This window comes from Platalea leucorodia, assembly GCF_965183815.1.
Source record: "Platalea leucorodia genome assembly, chromosome: 5".
Taxonomy (NCBI): Eukaryota; Metazoa; Chordata; class Aves; order Pelecaniformes; family Threskiornithidae; genus Platalea; species Platalea leucorodia.
Window position 1 is genome coordinate 16,175,015 of NC_138827.1, and position 27,960 is coordinate 16,202,974.

The 27,960-nt window shown below is 44.5% G+C and overlaps 2 protein-coding genes across 4 annotated transcripts; both read left to right on the forward strand.

Annotated features, from left to right (window-relative positions):
- The first annotated feature begins 177 nt into the window (after nucleotides 1-177).
- On the forward strand, nucleotides 178-2,657 carry LOC309590916 (chemerin-like receptor 1). The gene is made up of 2 exons (XM_082312509.1): nucleotides 178-602; nucleotides 1,164-2,657. The coding sequence occupies exon 2, from the start codon at nucleotides 1,182-1,184 to the stop codon at nucleotides 2,265-2,267; it is 1,086 nt and encodes a 361-aa protein (XP_082168635.1). The 5' UTR covers nucleotides 178-602; nucleotides 1,164-1,181; the 3' UTR covers nucleotides 2,268-2,657.
- Nucleotides 2,658-11,224: 8,567 nt separating this feature from the next.
- Nucleotides 11,225-26,992, forward strand: PRPSAP2 (phosphoribosyl pyrophosphate synthetase associated protein 2). Of its 3 annotated transcripts, none has more exons than XM_082312499.1 (12): nucleotides 11,225-11,321; nucleotides 13,771-13,887; nucleotides 14,509-14,659; nucleotides 15,825-15,877; nucleotides 16,003-16,069; nucleotides 17,084-17,256; nucleotides 18,237-18,352; nucleotides 21,941-21,996; nucleotides 24,375-24,523; nucleotides 25,270-25,340; nucleotides 26,109-26,255; nucleotides 26,678-26,992. In XM_082312499.1, exons 3-12 carry the CDS (start codon nucleotides 14,541-14,543, stop codon nucleotides 26,834-26,836), a joined length of 1,110 nt encoding a protein of 369 aa, XP_082168625.1. In that variant the 5' UTR covers nucleotides 11,225-11,321; nucleotides 13,771-13,887; nucleotides 14,509-14,540; the 3' UTR covers nucleotides 26,837-26,992. The 3 variants fall into 3 exon arrangements, with proteins under 3 accessions (XP_082168625.1, XP_082168626.1, XP_082168627.1); XM_082312501.1 differs by lacking the exon at nucleotides 11,225-11,321 and adding an exon at nucleotides 11,444-11,640; XM_082312500.1 differs by lacking the exon at nucleotides 13,771-13,887.
- Nucleotides 26,993-27,960: the final 968 nt, after the last annotated feature.

A 27,960-nucleotide genomic window follows, 5' to 3' on the forward strand; every position in this document is an offset into this window, starting at 1 on the left:
CCGGGGGGGGCCGCTCGCCTCCCCCGTCAGCCGGAGGACGGGAGCCGCCCGCCACCCCGCACCCCCGCCGGGCAGGGAGCGCTTCCAGCCGCCCGCAGGGCCCCCCCGGCCGGGCCGCTGGCCCAAGCCATGTCTCAAGGCGAGCAGGCGTGCCAGGCCGCGGCAGGGGTTGGCAGCACCGGCGCCGTGGGGCGCAGAGCCCACCCCGTGTCCCCCCGCCGCGGCGGGGCAGCCCCGGGGCCCGGCGGGGTGTCCGGGTGCCCAGGAGGAAGGGAGCTGCCTCGGGGGGGACGAGTCGCGCAGGCAGGAGAGGGGACGTGTTCTTCGGGCTTCAAAGCCAAGTTAGCGCTTGGGCTTGGCCACCCGGCCCGAGGGAGCCCGCGACCGCCGGGGCTTCGGGGGTTAAATCGATGCGCCACAAATTGAGGAACAAGATTAGGGAATAAGGGATCCTACTAAATTCCTCGTGATCCCAAGCCATGGGAAAATGGGACGAGGCAGCGTGAGTCACTCTCCGGAGAGGAGCGGCGTCTCAGAGGGGAGTCAGCCAGGAGGCGAGACCACCCGCTGCGGGCAGAGCGGCGAGGGAGCGCGGCGCGGCGGTGAGTCCTGCTGGCACTGCCGAGGCGGGGTGCCGGGGCAAGCAGGAGGGGCGAGGCGACTCGTGGGCTCGCCGGGAGGGCGGTTTGTGGGCACAGGGCTGACGGTTATGTCGGAACACACCTCGGGTACCGTTCTGCCTCCTAGAACGCGCCTCCCTGGAAGGTACTTGTTGAACAGTCTTAACTTTATCAGTTTAGATGTTTTTTGCTCTCTTAATTTGTCGTTGGTCATCTGAAGAGGCCTTGTCACAGCTGTGGGATTTGGGTTTCCATGGTTGTGCTGCTGGCCCGCGTCGGGTTGCTGTTGTAGGCCCTTCATGGAGGTGGTGTTCCGACAGCGCCGACGCAAACAGCAAAACCTGGGTCGGTTTCTCCGGTCACGGTGGTTTCTGTGACATACAGATGCAGATGCTGTAGAGAAGGACTTTATATTAGTTATATATTAAGTTATATAATCCGGCTTTGCATATACATTTTGTGTACAGTTGCTAGCAAAGATTTTCACCTCTCTTGAGCCATAGGAGCCGCAGATAATAGCAGTGTGTGCTGTTATGTTTTCAGGACTCCAGCTTGCTGGTGATGGAGAGCGTCTCTTCTTCCCCTTCACCCTTCTCTGCCAGTTCTCCCACCGTGCAGTCTGAGAACGCCACGGCCCACGACTACTACTCCGGCCTCCAGAAGAGCATGCATGTCCTCTCCATGGTGGTGTACAGCATCGCCTGTTTGCTGGGGGTGACAGGGAACGGCCTCGTCATCTGGATTGCAGGCTTCAAGATGAAGAAAACGGTCAACTCCGTCTGGTTCCTCAACCTGGCCATTGCTGACTTCATCTTCACCTTTTTCCTGCCCCTCAGCATCGCCTACACCGCTCTGGGCTTCCACTGGCCGTTTGGGAAGCTCTTGTGCAAGCTGAACAGCACCATCGCGTTCCTCAACATGTTCGCCAGCGTCTTCCTCCTGACGGTCATCAGCATGGACCGCTGCGTTTCTGTGGCCTTTCCCGTCTGGTCTCACAACCGCAGGAGCCCGGAGCTGGCAGCCAGGATCGCACTGGGGACGTGGGTCCTGGCTCTCCTCCTCAGCTCCCCGTACCTCGTCTTTCGGGACACTGTGGTCAGTTCCAGGAACATCACCAGCTGCTATAATAATTTTGCACTGTCCGATGACTACACGTCTGAGGCAACGCGGAGGCTGTGGAGGATGCGGCATAAAGCAATGATCATAACACGGTTCTTATGCGGGTTCCTCATCCCTTTCACGGTGATTCTCATCTGCTACAGCATCGTTGCTGTCAAGCTGAAAAGAAGGCAGTTAGCCAACTCTGCGAAGCCATACAGAATTATCATTGCTGTCACAGTCTCGTTTTTCCTCTGTTATTTCCCCTATCATGTCTTCTCCTTGCTGGAAATATCCAAAAACTCTTCCAGTCATGAGATGAAAATGGCCCTTTACATAGGGATCCCCTTGGTTTCCAGCCTTGCTTTCTTCAACAGCTGCATCAACCCCATCCTGTACGTATTTGTGGGGCCGGATTTCAAGGAGAAGTTTCGCCAGTCCATCCTGTCAGCCTTTGAAGGGGCCTTCAGCGAGGAGTCGGTCCTGGGCAGCCTGACCAGCAGGCGAAAGTCCAGGTCTGCTTCGGAAGCGGAGGTCCCGAGGGTCTGAGCGGGCGCTGGCGCGCCGCATTGCCAGCACCGTTGGAGGGGGCAGTTCTCTTCTCTGCAATTTCTCCTCATTTCAGAGCTATTATCACAGGACTGGGGGCTGCAAAGAGCTGTGCATGCTAACAAAGTGTGATTTGATGTTTTGGAGGTAGCTCAAACCTACTGCGACTTAATATACTATGGAAATTAAACAGCTCTCTGGAGCTGCAGCAGGGTGGGAAAGTCAAAGTACATTTTGCTCCTTGCGCCACTTCCTCGGCTGCCTTGTTTCCCTGTACCTTTTCCATGCCCTATGGTCCATCATACGTGGCAAAAATGTCTCCCTGGCTGCAAGTGCTGAGAGGGCAACCACAGCCTGGGTGGCAGCTGCCAGTCATCAGTCTTGGTTGCCTTAGCACTGCTGATCTGTTACAGCTTCCACTTTTTAACAGGAGACCCTTTATAAAATTAACTGGGTTTGTGACTGCGCTGGCAGAGCTCCCTTTACTTTCCTCTCCTCTGGGGCTGCCAAGGAGGCCGCTCTCGGGTGCCCTCCACGCTGCCGCCCAGCCCAGCCCAGGGTCACCCTGTACTCGCCCGGGGGAAGCAGTCAGGGCCAAGTCCTGTTTGCATCTCTGTTGGGTTCGCCTGCCTGCAGCGCGTTTGCACATGGCGAGCCGAGGGGAGAGTTTGTTCCCTGCCCTTTGCCAGACCTCCCTGGCAGCTCATCTTTGCCGGGGTTCCACCAGGGGGCAAAATTGGGTGCAACTGCACCAGCGGTGTACGGCTGCGCTAGCGGTGTATGGCTGTGCCGGCATTTTGGCTGTCCAGAGGAGAAGAGGAGGGAGGGGAGAGCTATTCCATAAGTCCCTTGTGATTAAACCAGTAAAGAAAATACAAAGACCCTTTCCCATGTATCATTCCAGTCTGACACATGGGCTGCTAAAGGTTAAGGAGAAAATAATTTTAAAAAAAGCAGCTTGAACGTGCAGTGGGATCCATCCGGAGGCACTCTCACAAATGCGTCTTTCAAAGAAATAGGGTTAAAAAGTGGCTGTATGTATTTTTGTAGGGTCTGGACTAGCCAGTAAGACACTCATCTTTTCTCTCCCCAGATGTGTGGCAGGACAAATTATTGGTTGTGCTCCAGTTACTCAGGTTTGATGTACAGCACTGTTTCTGAGCAATGCTTGACTGTGTGTGTGATTGGCATGTTTCTGGCCCTTAAATAGTGGAGATCTGACATTTTCTACTGTTGGTGAATGAATATTAAACCCCCTTAAACTTATGTAAAATGTACCCAGCCTGTTGTGTTGCCTGTGTGATAAAACACTTGGTGAGCGAACTTGACTGAGCATGCTCATCTTTGGTAATAGAACAACTAGATAAAAAGATTAAATATCCAGAATTTGGAAACGAACCACTGGCATTAGCAGCAACTCTCATGACTGAAGTAGACAGGACTCGACCTGGGTGTGAGGACTTGCCTGTCCACGTGGATCCGATTGCCAGATTGCAGTTCTGGCTTATTGGTGGGTTTCAGACCTTTTGGTACATTTGAAAACCAGTGGTTTGGAGAAGAAAGAAGAGCAAGTGTGGCTGAGACCCAGGTCTGCTCAAGTTTCGCATTTTCAAACTGCTCAGGATGAAGATGGTGGGGGTTTTCTTCCCAGGCTTGATCAGCCTCTGAACTGCCTTAATTTTCATAAGTAGACAATGTTGGTCACATAAAAGGTAGCGCCAGTGTTGAGGTGCTGCCATTCGCAGCCCATCCTAGGCAGCTGAACGAGCAGGTAACTGTATCGCACCTCCCTCTCCTGGCCTGCCCAATCTGCCTGTAGAATGGCCTGAGCTACCATCTGTCCCATTCATCCTGCCAGAAACCTGCCTTGGAGCCTCATTGCTCCGACGGCTAGAAAATCTGACTCGCAGCTGGAACGTACGAATTTACATGTACCTCACTATTCTGCATGGATGACATTACCGAGCGAGAGCTGTCACTCGAACATGTTAGGGATTAATTATAGGTCTGCTGGGCCATGCAATATTAAATGAAGGTCGTGATCCTACAGGCATGCATGTACTTAACCTTAAATTCATGCATAAACCCGCTGAGAACAGGGAATGTAACAAGACCATCCATATGTCAAGCATGAGTGAACAGAGAGATTTACCCTTTGCCACAAATTGCTGCCTGTCATCCAGATAAAACAGCAATGTTTGCTATGCAGCATGCAACTCCGGGGCTATTTACTTGCTCCTGGTGGTAAACTACAGCATCGATTGCAGTGTCAAGGTTGTGCAGACCAGCGTTTGCTCTTTCTGGTTTTCCTTATCTGTTTGCAGAGCCCATGTAATTCCTTGTGACAAGAGGCTCTGAGAGTCTTGGGCCAAGGCCTCGGACTCCTGTTGTGCCTCTCTCCTCACCCCAGCAGCCTTGAAGGTCAGGACTTGAAGTATTGACCTGGTTTGTGGTAGGAAAGAAAGACATTTTCTGGGTCATTTGGAGACCCAAGGTGGGTACAGGATTCCCATGGGACAACGTGATTTAAATGAAGCAGAGTGTCTGGGTGATCTAAGGAATCACCACTGGAACACTGGTAGGTAACTAACCTACAGAGCAGCATCTCCCCCCGGCGTCCCAGCCAAGCCCGGCATGCCTTTCGCGCAGCAGCTCTGTTTCACCGGCTAAGCCCGTTTGACTCCAGACCCGAGACCAAGCTGCTCGCTCTCTTTCTTGCAATATCCCTCCCAGAAGTTGCTTCCACTTTAAGCGGCAATGTTATTATGCCTAAGCAAAACACCGTGTCTTTACAAAGCTGAACGTCTCCCTGCATGATGGGGAAGGGGCTGGGAAAGCTTTCAGGCAGCCGATCCTGAGAACACTTGCCAAAATACTGTTGGGAGAAAACAGGGAGAAGCGAATGTTTCATCGATGGTAATGGCCATTGCTGTGCTACAGGGTGCGCTTGAGATAGAGAGGGGTCCGTCACCCCGGGTCTGATCCCTAGCCTTTGTGCAATGAGAAGCCGAGCTGACATCAATACGGGGTCAGGCTGCCAAGGGACTGGTTCCAAGATAAATCTCCCATTGTATCGAGTTCCCTCATGTTCAGACTATCTCATTATCACAGTGATAATTGTGATAGCCCCTCATTCCCAACTAGGAGGCAGGCTGTTCATTCTCTCTGATACTTGTGTTTGTCATGCACTTATCTAGAAAAGCTTGAATGAAAAAAAAAGGGAATTTTTTTTCCAAAGGCATGCAAACAACCCAAAGAGGTTGAACGACTCTTTTGGCAGCTGTGCCCCCCTCTGACGCAGCTTTGCTCTCAAGGCTCTTTCAGATGGGATCGGATGGGTGGAACAGCCTGAACCCCCTGCTATTTGCGGTCATTGAGAAAGGTGCTGAACCTGCTGCCCCGCTGGCGTGAGGCCCTCATTGGTCCCGCGGAGGGGCCGATCCAACAGCCCCGCTCGTACAAACAGCAGGCTGGGACGTGCAGAGCCATTGGGGCGTGCGGGGCTGTTCAGGCTGTGCACGGGGGAGCCTTAGCTGAGAGAATAAGCAAGTTTTGAGAGTATTTGGTATGAATTAGCAGACCAGGGTGAGCAGTCTGGTGGGGTCATTAATACTTTGGTGTTAGGCAAGGTAAATATGCAATCACCAGAACATCTTGGTGAAGAGCTCAGGAAGACTTGGCAGGTGATTTCTGGTTAGAGGTTTTGTCACAGGCTGTGCCTTCTGAGTGCAGAAACTGTGCCGGCCGGAGCTGTGGCCCAGAGCGGCCCTCCAAGGAAGGTAGCAAGGGATGGTGATACTTGACTAGCCGGTGTAGATGGGAGGAAGATGTCATGGGGCCGGTTCGGGTGAGGGATGACAGACCTCTGTATGCTGAAGAGAACGGGCAGAACCCACTTACAGCCTGGATGTGTCCTGACCTGATTCAATCACAGCCCTAAGTGGCACTGGATCAGCGTTACAGTTTTGGTCAGACTAGGGTCTAGCAGGATGGTAAGATGTTCCTATATCTTTAGTGCAAGAGAAAATAACTGTGGTGTTTTAAGCATGTTGAGGGACAATCATGGTGTAACTGGGTCTTGTGACAGCTGCTTCAGTAACGAAGACAGGATCTTAGATGAAGATGTATCAAGAATCTCAAGCAGTTAAAGCCTGGGGTGAATTGCAGCACGCAGTAGGTCCTCGACAGCCATGGATTATTGCTCTGCCCGGCAGTTCTACACTGTTTTAGCAAGCACGTAAGTCAGGGATCTCAACAAGAGCCGTCGCTGCCTTGCTTTGGAGGAGAGAGTACAGCCGGTAACTCTGGAGCTGTGTGAAGCTGCAGAGATACCAGGGAGAAAACCAGCCAAGGAGGATGTGGCAAGCAGTAGCCCAAGAGGAGAAGGTATTTTCTCCTTGGGACCTGGATGAGAGCATGGAAACAGAAACTGAGCTCAGAACAGTTAAGAGGAAAAAGGGAGGAAAGAGTGGGAGCTAAGACAGCCTTGAAAGTACCAGCAGCATGATAGTGGGTGCAAATGAATGGGAGGGAGAGTGCAGCAGGTGAGGAAGTTCTCATTAAGGAGAGCTTAATGAGACAATAAAAGCCTCTGTGAATCCTAGCAGTCCCCATGCTTTGCCTCTGGTGAAACTTCCCTGGTGAGTAAAATTTTTAAAAGTGTCCCGCTCTTGAGCTTGGGGAATGGACTTGTTAGATGAGGTCAAGTAAAAGACAGTGCATGGAGGTCTGACGGCAGAACCTCTTCCAGAGCTTGCTGAAATCAGGCGGGAAACGATATGGCAAGTTAGAGGGCCAGCATAGGTAAAAAGTTTCTCTCTGAAGGGGAGGTATTGGTAATAGCATTAGTAAGCGGTGCAGGCCAAGTCTCACCCAGGTCTCCTCAGCCTTTCTTGGTGAGGGTCCCACCCAGCACAGGAGTTAACCTGCTACTGCTGATCCAGGGTCAGTCCTGATCGGCACCAAACCAGGAAGGGAATAGGGTGCCCTTTGCTGGTTGCACTTTGGTCCTTCCCTGCACCTCTTCCAGCTTTTGCTTAGCCGTACGGGGCAGAGTTGGTACCAAATCTTTCTTTAACCCCCCCGGCCTATCTCTGTGTAGCTGTGTATGCAAAGCACAGGATCTTTTCTCCTGTACTGAATTCTGCTGTAATTTGTAAGCCCGCCCTACAGTGACTAGTGACTAACTCAAGCCCTTCCTGTATGTTCACTAAATGCCTGCACAGGGCACGATGCATGTGTGCTCTCTGTTTGTAGTGCAGTAAGTGGCAAGTCATGCTAGGACCCAGTAGGTAGGACAGAGAGGAACGGGGCACTAACTAGTGTTTGGCACTAACTGCGTAGCTGTTTAAATTCCCTGAAATGCCACGACTTCACTGTCCAGTTCAACCGCTTTTGCCTAAAGGTGAATCGAAGGGCAAACCACATCTGTAAACAGAAGGTTACGGCTGTTAACTGGATGTTACGCAGACTTTGCAGGACAGAACTGCGCACAAGCACAGCAAAGAGAACCCGTGAACAAAGCAAAAGGAGCTACTGCCGGTTCTTGTTTCAGGGCAGTGTTTGTTCAAACCCTCGCCCTCTCATCCAGCTTAAGACGTTTGTCTGTGCAGTGACCTGTTAAACGCTGGGTATTCCAACAAGCCTCTCCTCTCTCTGTTTGAAGGCTGGTTGGAGATAACCCCGCGCTGAAGCTGATGTGGCAGATCAGTTAGTCATTGCAGACTGACCCAGAGCTGAGAGCGCAGTTAGAAACAGGAAAACAAACTGAACTGGGTAAGTCTCTCAGGCAAAGCTTCATGCCTCCAGAGGAACAGGACTGTAAGAAAATGAGTCGGTGCCTATTTCCTGCAGACAGCCCGGCCACGGCCAGGCAGTAATATCTGATAAAACAATAAGAGCATGCTATCTACTTACATAGCCCTTCACATAGATATGACGTGTTCTCTGCTCCAGAGCCTTTTTTAAGGCACTTTGGTTCCCAGATGTGGGGAATGCTATTTTCCAGATCGCTCCAAGAAATGATAAAATTACTCCTCCCTCCCTTGATTCAGAAATACATTTATAGACACTTTGAGTTCTGCCTCCGTAGCTGGGTAATATCCAAGCCAACATCTTCTGGAAATCAGACATGGTCTCTCCCAAGGCATTAAAGCTGAAGGCTGGGGAGGAGGGAGGTGGTGGCCTTGAGGCCGTGCTCAGTGTGGAGGTGCCTGTGTGCCACAGAACCTCCCAGCGGGCTCAGAGGGGCTGTGTAGGGTAGAGGATGCTTTCGGGATGCCTCGTAGGACCAACCATTGGGAGAGACCAAACCTATTCACAGGGCTCCGTTAGGATCAAATCAAAACGTTTCCTTGGTGTACCACGTCTGATACTTCTCGCTGTCAGGTGGTTTGGTAGGTGAGTTTTAACATCCACCTTTTTTAAAAAAAAAAAAAAAAAAAACCAACAAAACATACAGAACAAAAAAAAACAAACCAACCAACCAAAAAAAGCCAACCTGGCTGAGCAGTGATGGACGGAGCTCAGGAGATTGGATGACAGTAGCATTTGTCTTCTCTCAGGTGATGGATGCAGGCTGTTGTCCAGCCAAGCGCTGGATGAGCAGTGCCCTTCACCTTGGCTGGACGAGGTGTGGGTTTCGGTTTGTGGTTTTGTTTGGTTTTTTTTTTTTTTGCACATCTCTGCTTGCCAGGGTTGCATCTGGATTAAGAACAACAAATCTCTGTGAGCCTGTATATTCACACCCAGCAGTTTTTCAGAATTCCTTAGATGACTGCTAATTGAACAATTGTAAATGAAATAAAATCTGGGTGCTCATTTTGGAGCAACTGTGTGTTAAACTCTTAGCATTTGGATAGCATATTGTAAAATTAACAAATACCTCTCCCTTGGGAGCCGAGATTTAAACTTACATTCCTCTGACCAGGAAAACGGAGGCGGGAAAGAAATTTATTTGCTCTAAGAAAACAAAGGCAGTAGCCTTAGAAAAGGGATCAGAAGACAGAATCTTTCAGTTCCTGGACCTGTGGTTTGCTTAAGCAATGTCAGGAATCTGGGGCGTCATGAATCAAATAGTCAGCAAATTCTGGGTGCCCTAGGGTATTGAAAAATGCTTCTGGGGAAGGCTGCTAATTGCATTATGGGTCAGTGCTTCACCATGTGTTGTTTCTAGCAGTTCTGCCATATCAGCCTGTAGTGAAATCCTGCGATGAACACTGATGCTAAGAGAAATCTCTGCCGCTCTGCGAAGAAGCTAACAAAAAGCTCAAAACCCCCTTCCCCTTTGTCCTAAAAGCCCCAAAACAAAAAAAGAACATACTAGGATCAACGATCCTGAATCAGCTGTGGAAGCAGCAGCCTGTAAGCAGAAAAATACAGACTGAGAACGGTGGGGGTGGCAAGGTGTTAGGAGAGGTCTATTCTCTTACACCTAAGTGTAATTCAGGAGAGATGCTAGGAAAGGCAGAGGATTGTTGCTGCATCTCTGTGGGGGTACAAACAGGCTTATGGCCTCTCTGCTCGCATATTTCAAACAGATGTCTTTGCTTTGTGTGAGCGCTGCAAATGGAGTGAGCAAATGTGTGAGCGCTGCTCTACATCTGGCAGCTGCTCGGCGGCTCCAGGTTAAATTGCTCTCCCTCTCCAGCTCTGAATCTGTTGAAAAAGCAAAAAAGGAGACAATTGATGAAGTCTTGGAATGCAAGAAGCAATAAGCAAATGTTGTGAAATATGGGGAAACACTGGCCTGTGAATACTTAAAATGGAAAATAGAGCTTGTAATGGCAGAAACTGCAGCTTCAAAATATGAATCGAAATGTTTTCCTTTTGCAGGCAGGTTTGGTGAGCAATCCTGGCAGCTGTGGCTTTTCTTCCTTTCTCACGGTAAGGCCAGCACAGACAGAAGTATCTGCTGGGGTGCTCAAGGCCTTGCTCCAATGCACCCCGCAGTCTGGGAATAATTAAGTTTAATTGCTTTTTGTGAGAAAAGCTGCAGCAGAAAGTACCTGAGTTGTACCTTTATGCTAAATGCTAAAATTCTGATTCATAAAATGCTGATGATCTTCGACGTACTGAAAAGTGTAATCTAAAACAGCTTCTAGCTACCCAGTGAGTAGGAAAACATGGCGCTTGTTTATTTGCTTAGGAGGGAGGGCCCCGGCAAGAGCTTTACTCTCCTGAGTCTGTGCAGGATGACTGTAACTTTGTCAAAGCAGTGAAAGGACACAACTTTTGCCATGGGTGCCGTCCTGTGATAAAGCCGGACTTTAAAGAGCGTAACTAAAATCAGCATCTTGCTGCAGATGTCAAATGCATCTTCATCCAGTTTAACCTATGTATGTTGCAAGGAGGGCCCTGATAGGGGACTCCGGATAAGTCACGTATGCTCGACAGTATAAAGGAACTGAGACCACTAATTGTCTGGGTTTTTAATTTACTTTCCAGAAAAGCTTCCTTCTCTACAAACACTGCTGGGTCCAATGGCAAAGGCCAGCCGGTGCCTGGCATGGATGGTGAGGACCCACTGCTATGGTGGTGGTGCCCAGACCAGCATGGCGTCGGCTGTCCCTCTGACAGGGATGCAGATGTGGAAGCTCCGGAACCTGGCACCTTGCGGACATCCACTGGTTTATGCCGTATGGACTTTGTGTTGGGGCTCTCACAACCCTGGTGGGGGACATCACCCACCCATCGCGCTCCTCTCTTTTTTTTTTTTTTTTGTTTTTTGGTTTTTTTTGTGTGCGGGAACGCTGAAATCCGTCGTGGGTGCTGGGGTCCCCCCCAGCATCGCGGGGGCGAGGGGGGAAGATGGCGCCGGCGGCGGCTCCCCTCAGCCGCGCCACGAGGCCGTGGCGGGAAGTCGGGGGGGGGGGGAGGGGAGGGCGTCGCCTCTCGCCCGCCCCTCGCGCGCCCTCCCTCCCCCCCTCCCTCGCGCGGCGCCGCCATCTTGCAAGCGGAGAACCGGAGGGGCTGAGCTCCGCCGCTGCCTCTGCCTCTCCCCCTCCCCTCCGGCTGGGCTGCCTTCTCCCGCGGCCGGGGGGCCGGAGCCGGCAGGTAAGGCCTTCAGAAAGGGGCATGCCCGCCCGCTCAGCCCACTTCAGCCGGCTGTGTGAGGGCAGAACATCTCCCCTTCCCCAGCGCTCTCTCCGCTTCCCCACACAGGGTTCCGCCGCCTGAGGAAGGGGCTTCGTCACCCTCCCCTCAGGGGCCCTGTGGGAGGGCGGCCCTCTCCTGGGCGCCCCCTTCCTGGGCTGCCGGGGGCTGCTCGCCGTCCGCCAGCCCTACAGGTGAAGGGGAGCGGCGTGCTCGCTCCCACGCTGGGAGCTGCGGCGTGCCCAGGCCTCTCCCCTGAGAGGAGGGAAGCGATCCTCAGGTACCCGGGCTTCCCCTCCCAGGGCGTGTGTAACCCAGCTAGAGCAGCTGACGGACGTGTAGGGAGGTGTGGGGTGGAAGGGTCGACCCTCTGCCATTTAGCCCAGGGGGATAGGTTAGTGTGAAGGGCCCTTCTGGGCTGGGGAAATTCCCTGTGGGGAGATGGGTGAGAGGGTTCCGTTTCCCTCCAGCCCGTGGGGATCAGTTCTTTAGTACCATGGTTATCCCATACAGTCATTCCTGCCTCTTACTGCTTTCCGTGTGGACATGCTCAGTTCATGGAGATGTAAAGCCAGTGGGAGTAGGGCATCATGTGTACCCGGTCCAGTAATTGTTGTGTTCATCATGATGTGTCTGTGTAATTGTGTGCAGTCCAAAAGAAAGGGTAGGAGTTTGTGGCTGCAGCCTACTCTGTGATGCATATGTTCTCCCAAATCTGATCAGGCTTGGAAGATTTGTCCACCTCAAGCCAGAGGGTTAGGGTACCATGTACCCTTGTGGAGTCATGTCCTTACACATCTAATAAAGTTTTGTGAGCTTGCTCTCATCCCAGCACCTGTTTCAAGGTTGATACATCAATATTACTCTACAAATGCAACTTCCCACCGCTACACATACACTGTAGCCCACTTGTTGCTGCTGAAGTACATCCGCAAGAAAGTCATTGACCTATAGTTATGTGAAGAGCTATGTTTCGTGTTGCTTGTGAATATGTCAGTATCTTATTGTGGTGTAAAATGCACCCTGAACAATAATCAGGAACCAACAACTCTTGTCTTTCAGCAGATCTCTTAGCTCTCATTTCCTTAATCCATGGAGTAAAGAAGGTAACAAAATTGGGGAAAAAACCCCTGTGTCTTCAAAACACCATGGGAATACTTTTAGTAACATTGAAAGTTGTCTCTATGTTGTTCTCATCTAATCACAGAAGCAGGGTGCTTTCAGGTGTTCTTCTGAGACCTAAAAGCATTTCTAGTACGTGCTCGCTTTGTTGGATTTGAGATGCATTTTTAACACTGTTATGAATATTTGACAGGTGATGGTCATTAGTTAACAGCTGGGAGTTTCAGAAAGTAAGTGTGCAGCAGGACAAAGGAAGAAATGCTAGCTAAGAAATAGGTTTTTAATTCTCCTTAAATTGTTGGGTACTTAGTTTGCAAGGGATATAGTTGAGCTTTAGACTGGATGTCTGTAACCATACTGTGTTCTAGGATTTTTTTTTTTTATCTTCTCATCTGAAAGCAAAGGCTGAAAGGGGTGGGGTCTTGCTGTAGTGGTGTAGGGGGGCATGCCAGGTTCTAGTGGAGTTGAAACATCCAGGCATTCAAATTCAGTTGCTGAAGTTGTTGTAACTTGTGCTCTCTGTGCACATTTTGGCAGTTTTGATGACAGGCAGGTTTTCATTCACAGCAGTTGAGCATAGCACAGCCTCTTCATGAAGAGATTTGTTGTTAGAATGTTCCTGACTTCACTTTGGCTCTTAATTGAGAATGAATCAAGTACAGTTTCTGTGATGAGTTCAAACTGAGCAATAGTATGTCTAGTTGCAAAGGTGGGCTGAATGAGTTTCTTTATAGAGCTAGCTAGCTGTTCCTATAAATATGAAAACTGTTGTTTTTCTTTTAGATGCTGTTTTGGAGTACTTAATAGTTGATATACCATTAGTTTTTAGTAACAGATTACGTGTGACTATTAGATAATTACGTTTCTCAGCAGGGAGATGTTTACCAGGAAAGAAGTTATTGATTTATCCTAATATCTGTTTACTTTGTCCTGAATTATGCCACTTGTATTTGATATTTTCAGTCCCCTACGTAATGCTGACATGGATGATGAAGGATTGGACTATTTATATAGCAGAAGTGGTTTGCTGTAGCCTAGGATTTTTTGAGTTGAATGCTACTTTCATCTTCCAGTGGCTGCTGGTGAATGTGATTTTTTTTTTTTTTTTTCCCTTTTATTTAAACAAAATGTTACAGTAGAAGTCATGAAAATGTGATGTTACAAAGAAGAATAAAAAGTGTCAAGATGGAATCCCATCAAATCCTTGGCGGGATTAGTGGTTTGTGCCTTTATTTGGGAAAAAAAATCATATAGATTTCCTCTTGATATTTTTCTCCTGTTTTCACAGGAGAAATATTAGTATCAAAGAATGACAACTGCTTCACCAAGTGGATGCATTGTGCAAGAGGTCATTATTTACAGCTACCAACTTTATTGAGCTCTTCCTTACATATCATCTTTATTTGTAAGTTTATAATTTATTGCAAAGTGATGGAAAGATACACAGCTATGGAAATGACTCTTCTAGGCATTTTAGCAGAGCCAGGACCCAGGAGCTTTGTTTAGCTCAGTTCTACCTCTGGCTGGCTTTGTGATCTTGAAAAAGTCAATAAACGTTGCTCAGTTTTGGAAAATGAACTGGACAAGCTGGTGGAAAAGAGAATCTGTGTTACTAGATGATAGCCCGAGGAAAACTTTTTAAAAAAGAAAAGAAAAAACCCAACCCAAGAAGAAACCTGTTGAAGTTAGGAGGTTGTCTAGGGGGATCTTTGGAGGCCTCCAGGGAAGCGTTCTGCTGGAGGGTACGTAAAGCTTGGGGGCAGGAGGAGGAAGGCAAGGCAGGCTGAAGCCCCGTTCCTTGTGCCATCTTGTTAGGTGTGCGGAGCTAGGTTGGTAAACGGTATGGCTTGTGGGTTACAACGTACTGTAAGGATATATTCTTGGTACTATTAAAGTGGTGGTAACAAATATTAAGGATGCTGGAAAATACAGGCTTATGGGAAACTCATCATTTTCTAAACAGAGAAAAGTTGTTTCTTTTTTGTTTTTAACATTGTGGCTTTAACAGACCTTTGATCTCTTGCAGTCTTTTAGAAGCGGAAAAACAACTTAGGTTTGATGTTTTGTGTGCCATCAACTGAAATTGGGGCCATCATGAATATAACCAAGGGTGGACTGGTGCTGTTTTCAGCTAATTCCAATTCGTCATGCATGGAACTATCAAAGAGGATTGCTGAGTAAGTAAAATCCTGTGGGGCAGCGTAGGATCTTGGTGTTTCATGGTGGGATGTATTTTACTGAAGACTGATTTCTCTGTTTAAGGAAAGTTACGTAGGAAAACTGCCACGGTTTGCAAGAAAATCTAGTGTACTCTATTGCGCAGCGTATTTCAACAGATCAATAACAAAGAAAATAACTTGTGTGTAAATTGTTCGGTGGCAGGTTGTGATTGGCTGCAGTATGTTGTAGAGAACGTGGGAAAATCAATGTTTGGATAGTGTTAAATAATCATGGCAGAAGTTTTTATCGTTTTCTCCTTCTCTTCGTAGCAGAGTTTTCTTGGCAAAGCTGCATCCATCCTGCTCACTGTATGTTTTAGATGGGGACATTTGTTTAGCTTTAAATGCATGAATAGCTTCTGCAGAACTTTTATGACTTACGGAAGTTTTTACCATGCTACTATAGCAGTATTAGGATGTGTAACATTACCAGGAGTATTGCACACAATGGGTTTCTTCCTGAGGCTTGCATACATAAAGTTAGATATAGATAGGAGGAGAAAGGAGAGTGCAAGGAACTGCAGTTATGCGTTGCAAGGACTTGGGCGTAAGTGCATAGCATACTCAGTTGTCTCCTTTTTTTAGTGATGGGGGTTTGTGCTAATACTGAAGTGGAATAGGCATAGCAGACGTTAGTCTTCCTTCATGAGATAGAGCCCCCTAGTATTTCCTATTCACTCTACATTGATATTTTTTCTATAGAGAAGAATGATATAGAGAAGTGGTCTTTTAAGCATTGTGCATGTTTATGTTGCCATGTACATACATACATACATAGCAACATATATATAATGTATGTAGAACTATATATTAAAAATTAGAAATTGTTACATAATTTAGTAATCAAGCATTATTTTTTTCCGCTGCTTGTTCTTCTGAGCTTGACTTGAAAATTAGTTCAGCTTAGCCTGCAGTGCAGCTTCTGGAAATTGTAGATGCTTTGTTAAGAGATTTCTACTATAATTACTGATTTTTATGGTTTGGGGTTTTCTTTTCTTGGTTTTCTCCTGTGAAATGTAGCTTTTTCAGTAACTGTTGCATTGTATGGGCTTTGCATTTGTTTTGTCCTTTATTTTCCCATATTGACTTCCGCTTTTTTTTTTTTTTTTTTCTGCTCCTGCAGGCGCTTAGGAGTGGAGATGGGGAAGGTTCAGGTTTATCAAGAACCAAACAGAGGTGAGCATTTCCTTGTCAAAACTGGAAACTTACCTAACTATGATATGCATGTATTGGCTGCCCTTTTCTTGGACTCAGTATTGAGTTTTGCTATTGCAAATATTACATATTTCTCTTCTTGGCAGAAACAAGAGTGCAGATTCAGGAGTCTGTGAGAGGAAAGGATGTATTTATCATCCAAACAGTTTCAAAGTGAGTAACTGTTTAAAGACACTCTGCTAGCATTTTGACATGGACATAAGAATGCTTCTGTTTTAATTTTTCTTCGCATTTTGTGTATATAATACAGTATAATAAGCTTAGATTAACTAGACAGACTTCTCTTTGTGGGTTTTTGTTGATTGTTTTGGGTTTTTTTTGATGTGTGCACAAAGACGACTTCAGTATAAACTAACCTCTGTTATTTTCATTTTCAGTGAATATGTCAATGAAACTTTCCCCTGGGTCTCTGCATTCTTTTTCCAAGTGCATTCTTTTGCTGATGTCATTCTCTTTAAATTCTTTGCTTTTCAGCTACCCCATCTCCAGCACCATTACAAAGCTCTAAATGTAGGAGGACCATTTCCTAGGCAATACGTCCTGTGATTCAGGAAAGAACTGTTTGGTTTTTTTATGTGAAAAGAACTTTACAAATGCTACGATGTTTTTTCTAATGGTAGCAGAAGTAGAAGGTCTCTTAGTTCATGATCAGTTCTCATCTAAAAAAAAAAAAAATTCTGTGTTTTCATTTATGGCAGAAGATAGATGGTACCAGTTAAATATTTAGCCTGCTGTTGGCTTGAACAATAGAGGAATATGTTGTAAAGTCTGAAACTTTTTTTAAAATAAAAAGCTTATCTATATCGAAAAATACATCTATTTCGTTTTGTGAACAATAGAAGGAGATGTTGGAGATAAATTATGGACTACTTTGTTACAGCAACATGCTGTATTACTAAAAACCTGAAAATGGTATAACAAAAACTGCTGAATTGCCCAAAATAGCCAAGTGAAAAAAATAATGAAGTGTAATTCTGGGGAAGAATTAAAATGCTGGGACCAGGGCACTTGCCACCCTGAGGTGCACAGCTGGATTCTTAGTGAAGACCACTCAGTCACCACAGCGTCTGCTGCCCTGGAGTGAAATCCCTGGAGTGGGTATAGATAATTGCGTTGAATACAGGATTTTTATGCATGAGATACAGAACTAGATGCTTCTCGTTCCAGGGATGTGAATACTACGATCATGGAACTCCTGATCATGGTGTACGCCTGTAAAACCTCCTGTGCCAAAAGCATTATTGGAGTGATTCCTTACTTCCCATACAGCAAACAGTGCAAGATGAGGAAAAGGGGCTCCATTGTCTCTAAATTACTGGCTTCAATGATGTGCAAAGCTGGTAAGAATGCAGGTTATCATGAAATAATCAGGGCAATAGGGGCTCCTGCTGTCAGCTTTCAGGTTTAGAGAGGTCTGTGCGCAAGTTGGACTCTGTTTAAAAATAACTGCCAAGTTTTTCATGAGTGTAAAACCCACATAGAAAGGAGAATGTAATTGGAAATGTTTCCAGATGATGAGTTCATAAAAAAACCCCAAACCTGTAACAGCCATTTTATGTTGTGTCCTACTGAGCTGGCAAAATGAGTCTGCTGGACTCTGCTGCTTTATGCCATGGTATCTCTCTCCTAACGCTGTTCTTTGCCTTTCTAAGACTCTCTAACAGTTGTGCTTTGTCACTTTTAGCCTGTTTTTTAGCTTTTGGATGGATGCACTTCGTATCTGTCCGTTACATTTGAGATGATGTGGAAGAATGAGTTTATTCATTTTCACAACCCTCAAAATATTTTCTTTTTTGTTCCTTTCCTTTCTCTCCTGTCCCTGGGAAAAATGGGCAGTTAAAATGAACACAGTGTGATCTGGTTTCTTATTTTGAGAGAACTGTTTCGATGATTAGGATTTGGGCCCATTTTTCAGGTGTTCAGAACTCTAATGTTAGCCATGCTGGGGTCTTGCTATGTGGCATAGGACAATTTATCTTACTAGTTCTTCCATTTTTTCACATGTTGAATGGAGAAAGATCTTACCTGCCTCAGCGTGGCACTACTGAGTCGGTTATGCAGAGTGTTCTGAGGTTCTTTTAAAAAGGACACTGTAGAAATCTGGAAACATGATAATGCTGGTGTACTTAAGACGGACATAGTTAATATGCTACGTACTTTAACTGAGTATAGTATTCTTATTCTAATGCAGCTTAAAGATTTTGTTCCGGACAAACTTCAGTGAAACTTACTAGAGAAATAGTGTGTCTGTTGTTCTCTCTTACTTTTCTTTATGTGCTTCTCCATATGTGTGTGGTGGTTTTTTTTTTTTTTTTGAAAGGACTAACTCATCTCATTACCATGGATTTACATCAGAAGGAAATACAGGGCTTCTTCAATATTCCAGTTGACAACTTGAGAGCATCTCCATTTTTACTACAGTACATCCAAGAAGAGGTGAGGAAGGACTGCTGTTACATTTGCTTTTTTAAATTATTTTTTATTATGTCTCAAGGCTTCTGAAACAAATTCGTCTGAAAACACTAACTCTTCAAACAGAATTTTAAAGGGGGAAAGGTCATGTTGGGGCAGGTAGGGGTGTTGGGGCAGTTGGTTCTTTTCTTCCCCACAGGCTTAGGTTTTGCTGTCATGAAGAGCTGGCGTTTTCTTATCCATGCAGCGATGCTGTTCTGTCTTCTTAGATTATATTCCCCTAACTACTATTTAAAAAATGATAATTTTCTTGCTGTTGATATCCTCTTCCTTTGCTATTTCCAGTTTCCTTGACATTTATAGGATGGACTACTTTTGTAGGTATAATTTATATTGCATTAGGAAAACACTTTGGAAGTTAAGTTGTAAACTATGAGAGAGCCTATTGATCATACTCCGAAAGTAAGAACAGATGACTTCTTGTGTGGAAATCTTTACCTGCTGTTTGTTCAGCGTGGCTTGACTTGAGGAGCTTAACTTCTGATGTTCTGCGCGTTCATTTCTACATCTTATTTTTACAAGTGCTTTGAGAAGTGCTACTGGTAGATTCATATATACAAATTGTGCAAATGATAATTGTAGGTATAAGATGCGTGTTATGCCTCTGACTAATGATAATTTGGAATAAAGCCAATGCTTTCTTCCTTGTGAGAGAAAAGGTTTAGCTCACTCCTACTTTTGAATCCAAGCTATTTCTTTTTATAGAGATATGAATGCCTCAAAAAAACAACAACCACCACCACCAAACAAACCCCCGAAACAAACCCCAAACCAAACCAACATGATTCTGTTACGACAGTGTTAAAATCTATTTGGGGAATCAGTTACCATTTGAATCTATCGTTATCATTTCATTTGCTAATAGAGTCAAAGAGGATGATAGAACAAAACTCCAGGCTCTGGCTGTGCCACAGTCATTCATCTTATATACCAGGAGAGCGGTATTGTACATTGTAAGCACTTCATAAGTTAAAAGATAAAAAAATGGAAAACCAGATATGCAGACACAAGATAAGTTGTGCCTTTATATGTGGCTTGAACGTATGGATTATGGTCGATAACAAAATCATGTTCCTGATTTAGTCTTGAAGCACATTTTCATACATGAGCTCCTAATGATTTACAAAGAATTGTTGCAGCTTTGAGTCTGGCACTGCGTGCAGTCTAGCAAATGAACATTTGTAGAGATCTGCTGAAGTATGTGTAGAGAGGTCTTAAAAGATACTTTCGGTTTTCATTTCTTCATTCCTCTGCTTGTCCATGAGATGACTTGCTAAAACTAGAGTTGACTGAATGTATCTGATCACATGGGATCTATATTGGCAGCTACCTTCACCAGCCAGGTCATACATAGTATCTCTTCTTAAAAGTTTCATCCAGTGCTGCTCAGGAAGAATTTAGTATTCATCTCAAGTTCATGGTGGCAGCAGCTTGCTGTATATCCGGCACTGTGAATGCCAAAGCAAGAAAAATACTTCAAATGAGAGTTGTGATGGGATATATTGAGTAGCGTGAAATAAGAGTCCAGCTTGATAGGAATGGAGGTCACTTAGAAAGCATTTACCTGAAAGTTAAGAGGACAAAGGCTTGTAGTTGTTCCCTGTTGGGAATTTGTGTATAGGTGTGGAGTGAATTACTTGGTGTTCTGGGATGAAGACAGTCCAATCAGTGAAACTAATGTGGCATAAAAAAAAAAATTGGTGATTTTCCTTTGTATGCTTGGCAAATGTTCAATACTTAGTGTCTTCTCTCTTTCCTTTGTGTATATGTTAATCTTAGAGTGACATAGTTCTTTGTTGCAAGGAGTTGTTGATGTCTTATTATCTTTTGGATGACACTTCTGGATTTCTGACTTCATTTTTAAAGAGCTGAGAACAAATTTGATAATTTGGCAGGGGAAAAATGAGGCAATGATGTCTGAACAAGATCAAAGCCTTTATTATGTCAAGTGACAGGCCCTGCCTTGTCCATACCTTCCATCATGTTAATCTTTGTAGCCTATTGTATAACTAAGCATTTATAAACAACAGAACATGCTGAATTCCCAGTATTATAGGTGGAGTTAGTAGCATTGTGGATTATTAATGTTGCCTGACATGTCCTCAGAAAAGCTCTTGTTTTCAGTCGATTAGGCCCATGCTCAAATTCAGAACTTAATTTTTTCTTTCACATGCCTATTTCAGGTAGAGTGCTTTTGGAAATATTCAGCCAGTATGGTTTGTATGTTTGAGGATAAGATTGTGGAAGAACTTACTTTGCTTGTGTTTGAAAAAAACCCAAGTATTTCTATGCTCTGGAACTGGTATTTGACATCGATAGCAAGTGATGAACTGCATGTCAGGGTGTCATCCCCCCAAATTTGTAAAATTACAACTGTAACAGATCAATTTGCAGGGATTTAGTAAAGAGTCTTCCGTCCCTTAACACTGGGTTTCTGAGGATTGGATCTGCTCTGTACGACTTTGCTTGCTATTGCAGCTGAGAGTGGCTGTGGACTATTGTTATGGCAACTGATGGAAGGACAGACGGGTTCTCTGTGTGCTGCTCTCCATGGCAGGCAGATCGTCCCAGGGCAGCACAGTGAAGGAAAATGCTGAGTTTGCAAGGAAGGGGGTGAGATGAGGTATTAGAGGGAGCGTAGATTGCTGTTGGAAAGGAGGACTGGAAGTGCGAATGGTGGAATGCTCAAAGTTATGGACATGGAAAGACAAATCTGATGTGGGGTCACTGTTTGCAGGGAAAGTGGAGACAAGGATAAGAAACTTTTGAGAGATGGGGACTAAAATGCTGGCTAAATGGAGAGAGGGAGTCTGGGATGAAAAGGCAGTATGAGAATGGGGCAGGGCAGGGGCAGCAAACTTTGGAGTAGATTGTGCTTGTGAAGACTGACTGGAGTACCCGTCAGACCTTGAAATGAAACCCAGGCTTCGTGGCCTTACCACTTCACTGCTGTCGACGTTTGCAGCAGCATCCGCTAGTGCTGATCTGCGTAGAAGACAGTTCGCAGCAATATTAGACTGTGACTCCAGGATCAGTGCAGTGAACGTGGAATTTTTATCCCTTTTGATGGTCCATATAAAGAGTCGGTATGATGTGATGCAGTGATGGAGAAGCATTACTTTTTTTGGTGTACTCTGAAAAAAATAGGAAATAGATGAAATGCTATGTTTTCAAGTGATTAGACTGCCATGTGCATGCGCAAGACGGTTTAAGTTAAACAGGAAACTTTAATTTTGATGGTTTCCTGTTTCTTTTAACACTTGTCCGTGTAGCCCTGATGTTCTTCCAAAGCAGCTGCTTTTGTGTAACCCATAATATAACATGGTGTTATGAAAGCTACAGTTTTAAGTTAATATCTGGATTTTCTAAATACCTGTTTTTACTGAGCTGTGAACTCTGATCATGTACCATGGATTCTTGAGGTTGCTTTCTTATGTTAGGTAAAATGTTCGATGCTTAAAATTCTTCTGGCAAAATAAAGTTCTGATTCTTACTGAGTTTAAATTTGTCTAAAGATATGAAGTAGACATTGCTATCTGTTATTTACTACAGATACCAGACTACAGGAATGCTGTAATTGTGGCCAAATCACCTGCGTCTGCAAAGAGGTGGGTAAGATCTGCTCTCTTGTGTTAGAGCAGGAAAACTCTATCGTGATTTTGTTCTTAGGATAAAGTGAAGGACAGATATCCTATAATTAGAAGATGCAGCCTTGAAATCCCTCCCAATTCTACTTTGTCAGATGTGTAGTTTTTACATCATCGCTATAATCATGATAAATCTAAGGAGAGTAAAAAGAAAGCAAACAAAAGGATGAGGTAAATCAATACAGTGCTTAGGATAAAGAAGGTATTTAATCATATTATATTTGTGTGCATTTACATTATAATTTCCTGCTGTAAATGAAGAAAAATGGCTGAGAGTATAACGCCATTAATCCAAAGTAATTGCTTAACGTGGTCATAACTTAGAACATGGTTGATCAGATCCTAAATACAGACAGCTTACCATCTAGCATGGTGAAACAGGATTTGATGTTTGAAATTATTTTGATTGTGAAGTTCTTGTTGTCTGAATGACTGTTCTTAATCCATGAAGCTTTTCAGTTGACTATTCCTAGACTCTTTGGAATTACACTGCTCTCAGCACGTGGTGTAAGAGTTGGACAGTGGTTTACGAGATACTGTATTCGCTGTGGTGGCACACTAATAGTTTGAAAAGTTACCTAGATTTTCATGCCAAGGAATCATGATACTCTTTGTAAGAAAGGTTTTCTTATTTTATATAGCGAATCAGAAATGCTTTAATTTGTAGAAGTATAGCGAGGAGAACAACTTTTGTCATCTTTGTTTTCCAGCAGTACTTTTAATGTGATGTCTTTTGTTTTAGCCAGTTATGTTACATTTCCTTGTCTTTGACCGTTTCTTTTACTTGGTGACAGTATTGCCTCTTGGGAGTTGGCAGACATCTGTTGAAGCATTTTTATGCTCGTCAAGTAATTGTGCGTGCCAGCAAATAGTCTACACATACCTTTAACTGATCAGACAGATCAGTTGCACATGTAACTGATTTGTGTAGGAGAGGATCCCAGAGCTGTTTTGTTTAGCTTCTTCATGTGTACATGTGAGCATTTAAGAGCATTATTTGAGGAGGTACATTGTATTTGGAAAAGGGTGATTGAACGTTTCAGCCTAATCAAGGAGAACACTTTTCGGATGAATGTCTACTTGTGGAAGAGGACCTTTGCTTGATGAAATTCAGAATGTTTCTGTGGTTTCTGAGCTCACTGCAAAATGAATAAATAATTTTACTGTTACTTTGAACTTTATTCAGTTTAATATTGCATTTTAAAGTAATTATTACGGTTTTGCTGATAGGATTATGTCTTCTAAGTCATAACTCTTAATGTTTGGAATCATAATTTATCTGTAGTTAACTACTTGAAAAAATAACCTAACTGTATGATAACCACAGGGCAGAAGATTCTTCATTTTTAATTAACTGAGCATCACAATGGGCAAGTTATTCTGTGGACTTTGAGTTTGGATAGTGAAACAAGGCTTAAGCGTAAAGGAGGTGATTCAGGCCACAGGTCTTAGATGCTAATGTTAGAACAAAGTGACTCACTCTGGACGTGTCAGTCTCACTTTGACCAGAAGGAGACTAGATCACTGGCTTAGGCTAGATACTGAACTCTTGGGTGTGCAAGGTAAGGCAGAGATGAATCTGCTAATTTTTACTTGCTGCTTCCAGCATGTGGGATACAAGCACTGTCTGTGAAACTCCTATTTTCCGGACTCTCTGCTTTCCCCACTCCCCCAGCTAACCTTACACTTCTTTAGAGACATTTTTCATTTTAGTTGAAGAAATACTGCATGGTGAAGGAACTTTTTGTAATCTTGTAAAAATCTGGGCTGTTTAACTTTTGAAGAGTTGTTTGTCAGGAAAAAGGATCGTCTGGATTCTCTTTTCTGTAGGGTATCTAAGGTTATGTGTCAGCAGGTCAGGGATATTGTCTTTATTTAGTGCACGTCTTGCTAAAAATAAATAGGTGAACACTTGTTTTCTGTTTTCATGTGAATATTTTTTTCCTGTTAAATGTAGACAATCCAGACATCTAGGCTCTTCTCTGTTACTGTTGGATGAGACCTGCTAAAGCATGGGATCTCAAAAACGCCGGAGGCTAGAAAATGTGTTTTTGACTGTTGGGCAAAACAGAAGGTAGTTATCAGAATTATGTGACTTGCAGCATTTATCCTGCTACTTCGAGGCCAGTATAGGTACTTTCAAGGTTATTCTGACTCTCACAAGCCTGGTGAAAACAAGATACTAAGGGGCAAGTGGTGTGTGTTTTCCTAAAATTTTAGGATCATTCCATTTTTCCTCTGAAACATTAGAAATAAAATGGAAATAGATTAGGATTGGATGTATGTGAATTATTTTAAATTTAATGTATTTCTATTTTTTTTTAACCCTTTCCCTACAGGGCGCAGTCATTTGCTGAGCGCTTACGGTTGGGAATTGCTGTGATTCATGGGGAAGCTCAAGATGCTGAGTCTGACATGGTGGATGGTCGACACTCGCCACCTACAGCCAAAAATGTAGCTGCTATTCATCCCAGTTTGGAGATACCCAGTAAGTAAGTTTGTGCGTGAAAGTGTTCACCTGTCATTTTTTGTGGGTTTGGGGGGTGGGGCTGGCAGTGATGGACCATCAAAAAGCAGTGGTTCTTATAAAAACAGTGGTGGGGTGGGGAAGATTCCTTTTTGATGCTTCTTGTCCATGGTTTTAGTGCCAGGCTGTATGTGAGGCCTCTCCCCTGTGTAGGAGGGGCTGTGTCATTACAGGTAGTCGGAAGAGCCCCTGGCAGAGAGGCCCCACTTTTTTGCCATTAACTTTCTGTTGGAATTTTTCTGGGGGCCAGAGCTAATGAGCTGAGCTGACACTGGGTTTGAGTGTAGTTCTGTGTCATGGGCTTTGACAGGGTAACCTTGCGGAATGGGGATGGGATCTATAGCTGCACCAGCAAAACTTCATTGTGTAAACCTAGCTGGGGTCTCAGTAGGGTGATTGAAGTGGTTGCGTTTGCAAGCTGCTCTATTCTCTGTACTAAAATGAAGAATTAATTGAATTGGTTAAGAATTTGGGTGTAAATGAAGATAGTTAATACTCTGGCTAAGCTTAAAAAAAAGAAAACCATATGTTAAAATCCTGCTGTTTTTTCCCAGTAATGCTGTGATGGTTGAAATAGTTGTTGCTTCACTTCTCCCTATAACCGTGGTGACCCATGCAAAGCAGACATTTCTGCTTGTGAAGTAAATTGTGTAAACTTCTGTTTCTTTCTCCTTTCTACCCCTCTACAAAAATTTGCCATTCATCAGTGCTGATTCCCAAGGAAAAACCACCCATCACAGTTGTTGGAGACGTAGGAGGAAGAATAGCCATCATTGTGGTAAGTAAGATGCCATAGCTTTTGATTATTATGATTATTTTGATTATTATTATGATTATTTTGATTATTATTTTGATTATTTAAATTATATTAAATATGTTAAAGTTGCAGAAATCAAGTAGACTTTCTGCTGTATCAGCAACTAAACTTTGGTTGATGGTGGGCTTTCAATACTGCACTTTTTATACCATGAGGCAATATTCTGCACACTTACTGAAGCTGACTGTGTGAAGTTTGAAGTGATCCACGCTGAAAAGCAGCATTTGGCCCTTGTTTCTATGAATAGGCCAGCTAAATTTCTGTTTAAGTGCTTGCCTCTGAAAGTGAGGAGTTTCAGGTGGTGCTTGTACATCACATGAGGGGAAAATCACCATGTTTCTATTCTGTGAGTTTAGAAATGCCAGTGAAGTAGATACGATGCAGTCTTACGGTTTCTTTAAAGCAGAGGGTAATCTCTGGGCTTTTAATGGAAAAGGTCAATTTTCTGTTAGTTTGTTTTTTGAATGAATGTCAGTTGTCTTGGCTTTTCCCTCTTTCCCTCATGGAGCAATCCCTCCGCCCCTTGATGTTGCAGTAGTTTTGAACACTCTGCTTTTCCGCACTTATTATCTAGCTCAGGTGTCTGAAGAACAGCATCAATAAAAACGTTCACTTTGCATTGGCTGTAAACTATTATACTTGAAAAAGATGTAATGTCAGTCTGGGTCTGCTGTGTTGATCTGTCTGAGGACATGGTGAATCTTCACTGACTCAATCTTATTTTGACAGGATGACATCATAGATGATGTTGACAGCTTTCTTGCTGCAGCCGAGACCCTCAAGGAGAGGGGGGCTTACAAGATCTTTGTAATGGCCACGCATGGCCTGCTATCTTCAGATGCTCCCAGGCTGATAGAGGAATCTGCAATCGATGAAGTAAGCGTGGGTTCTGAATTTCTCATCAAATGGTTTTGGGTTTTTTAAGCAAGCAATTTTCTCCTGACTTGATTCTTAAAATACACTGGCATTAAGAATTTAGCTGGGAGGTTCCTGGGTTCAGGCTGACTTACTGCGGAATTGTATGCTAGAATATTAGCATCTACGCATCCTTAAACCATAGCAGTGGGAAGAGAGGGAAGTAGTGAGATGAGGGACTGCCAGTATTAGCAGACTTTTCCCTTCAGTGAAGGGGGTATTTTTGTACCGTCCTTTAGACCTGCCTGGCAGAATGAAAGGGAGGAAGGACAGGGCCGTTAGTATCCACGGATACACAGACATTCCCTTTTGCAGTTCTAAGATGGGAGGTGGAAGACATAAAGGAGCTACGTCTTTCTGATGATAATTTTTTCTTTCTGTAGGTGGTTGTTACAAACACAATTCCACATGAAATACAAAAACTCCAGTGCCCTAAAATCAAGACTGTGGATATCAGCATGATCCTCTCAGAAGCCATTCGCAGGATCCATAACGGGGAGTCCATGTCGTACCTTTTCAGAAATATAGGACTGGATGATTAATGCTTTTTATTCTAAAGAAACAACCCGGGCCAAACTGGAAGTGAACAGATAATGAGCTGTGAAGCATCATGCTTACCTTAATTCTATTGAGACACTTTTTGTTTTCTCTTGGTTTAAGTATCAAGGTAGAACAGTTTTTAAGAGCTATTTTTTTCTTTGCAGTTGTTTTTTTTTTTGGGGGGGGGGGGATTGGGGGGGGGGGGAATAAACGTTTTACAAAAAACTGTTCTAGTTGCTTTTAGGTTAGTTGCACTATATACACGATGGAAAAACCCCACAAAACACTTGAGGCAAGAATTTGGCTTCTAAATTAAGCATTCCTTTTCCAAAGCTGCTTGCTACAAGTGCTTTAAAAGATAATAAAATGAAGTGACTGTATAATATTTGCATTTTAAAAGCCAAAAAGGTTGTACTGTTGTATGCAGTTCAGTGATTTTGTAGGAGTGCTTTTATAGAAAAGCATATAAAATATGCACCTGTATTTATTTTCTGCGACAAAGAATAAAGACTTGTTTTGTGTGAGCTTTCTAAAAATGTTCATGTACTAGTCACTTGTCCTCTGAAGTGTGTCCCCTTAAAAACGATTTGCAGGTATTATGTTACTGAAAGAAATCAAGAGGTGAATTGATTTTTTTTTTTTAATGCTAGTGTGTTACTTTGGAATATGAACAGGATTCAGGCTTCTTGGCGGTAAGGAGAATAACATGCGTTGCACTTGCTGTTACAGCGAAACACCTGCAGATGAGGAAGAGAGGCTGCTCTCCCCGAATACGGATACTCATTGTCATTTTTCAAGCTGTCTGCTGCTGAGCAGTTTTGTAAAAAGCAAAATACAATCTTTCGCCATCCGCTTGCAGGTGCTATCACAAACGTTTGCAGATCAGTTGTAATTTGGCAGTTACAGTACGCTTCCAGTGTCCTGCTTTGCTTCAGGGAATGTGGGAGGGAGCTAAATCTATGGCTGGATGTCAAGGAACAACAGGGACTTGGGAATATTGTGGGAGGCAGAGGTTCCAGATGGTAAAATCCGCATCAGCTCATCACAGGTAATCTGCTTTTTCAGAGGGGTGTAGCCTGGCCTGAACGCATGGATGAGGTACAAAATACGGCCGTAGTGCAGAGCT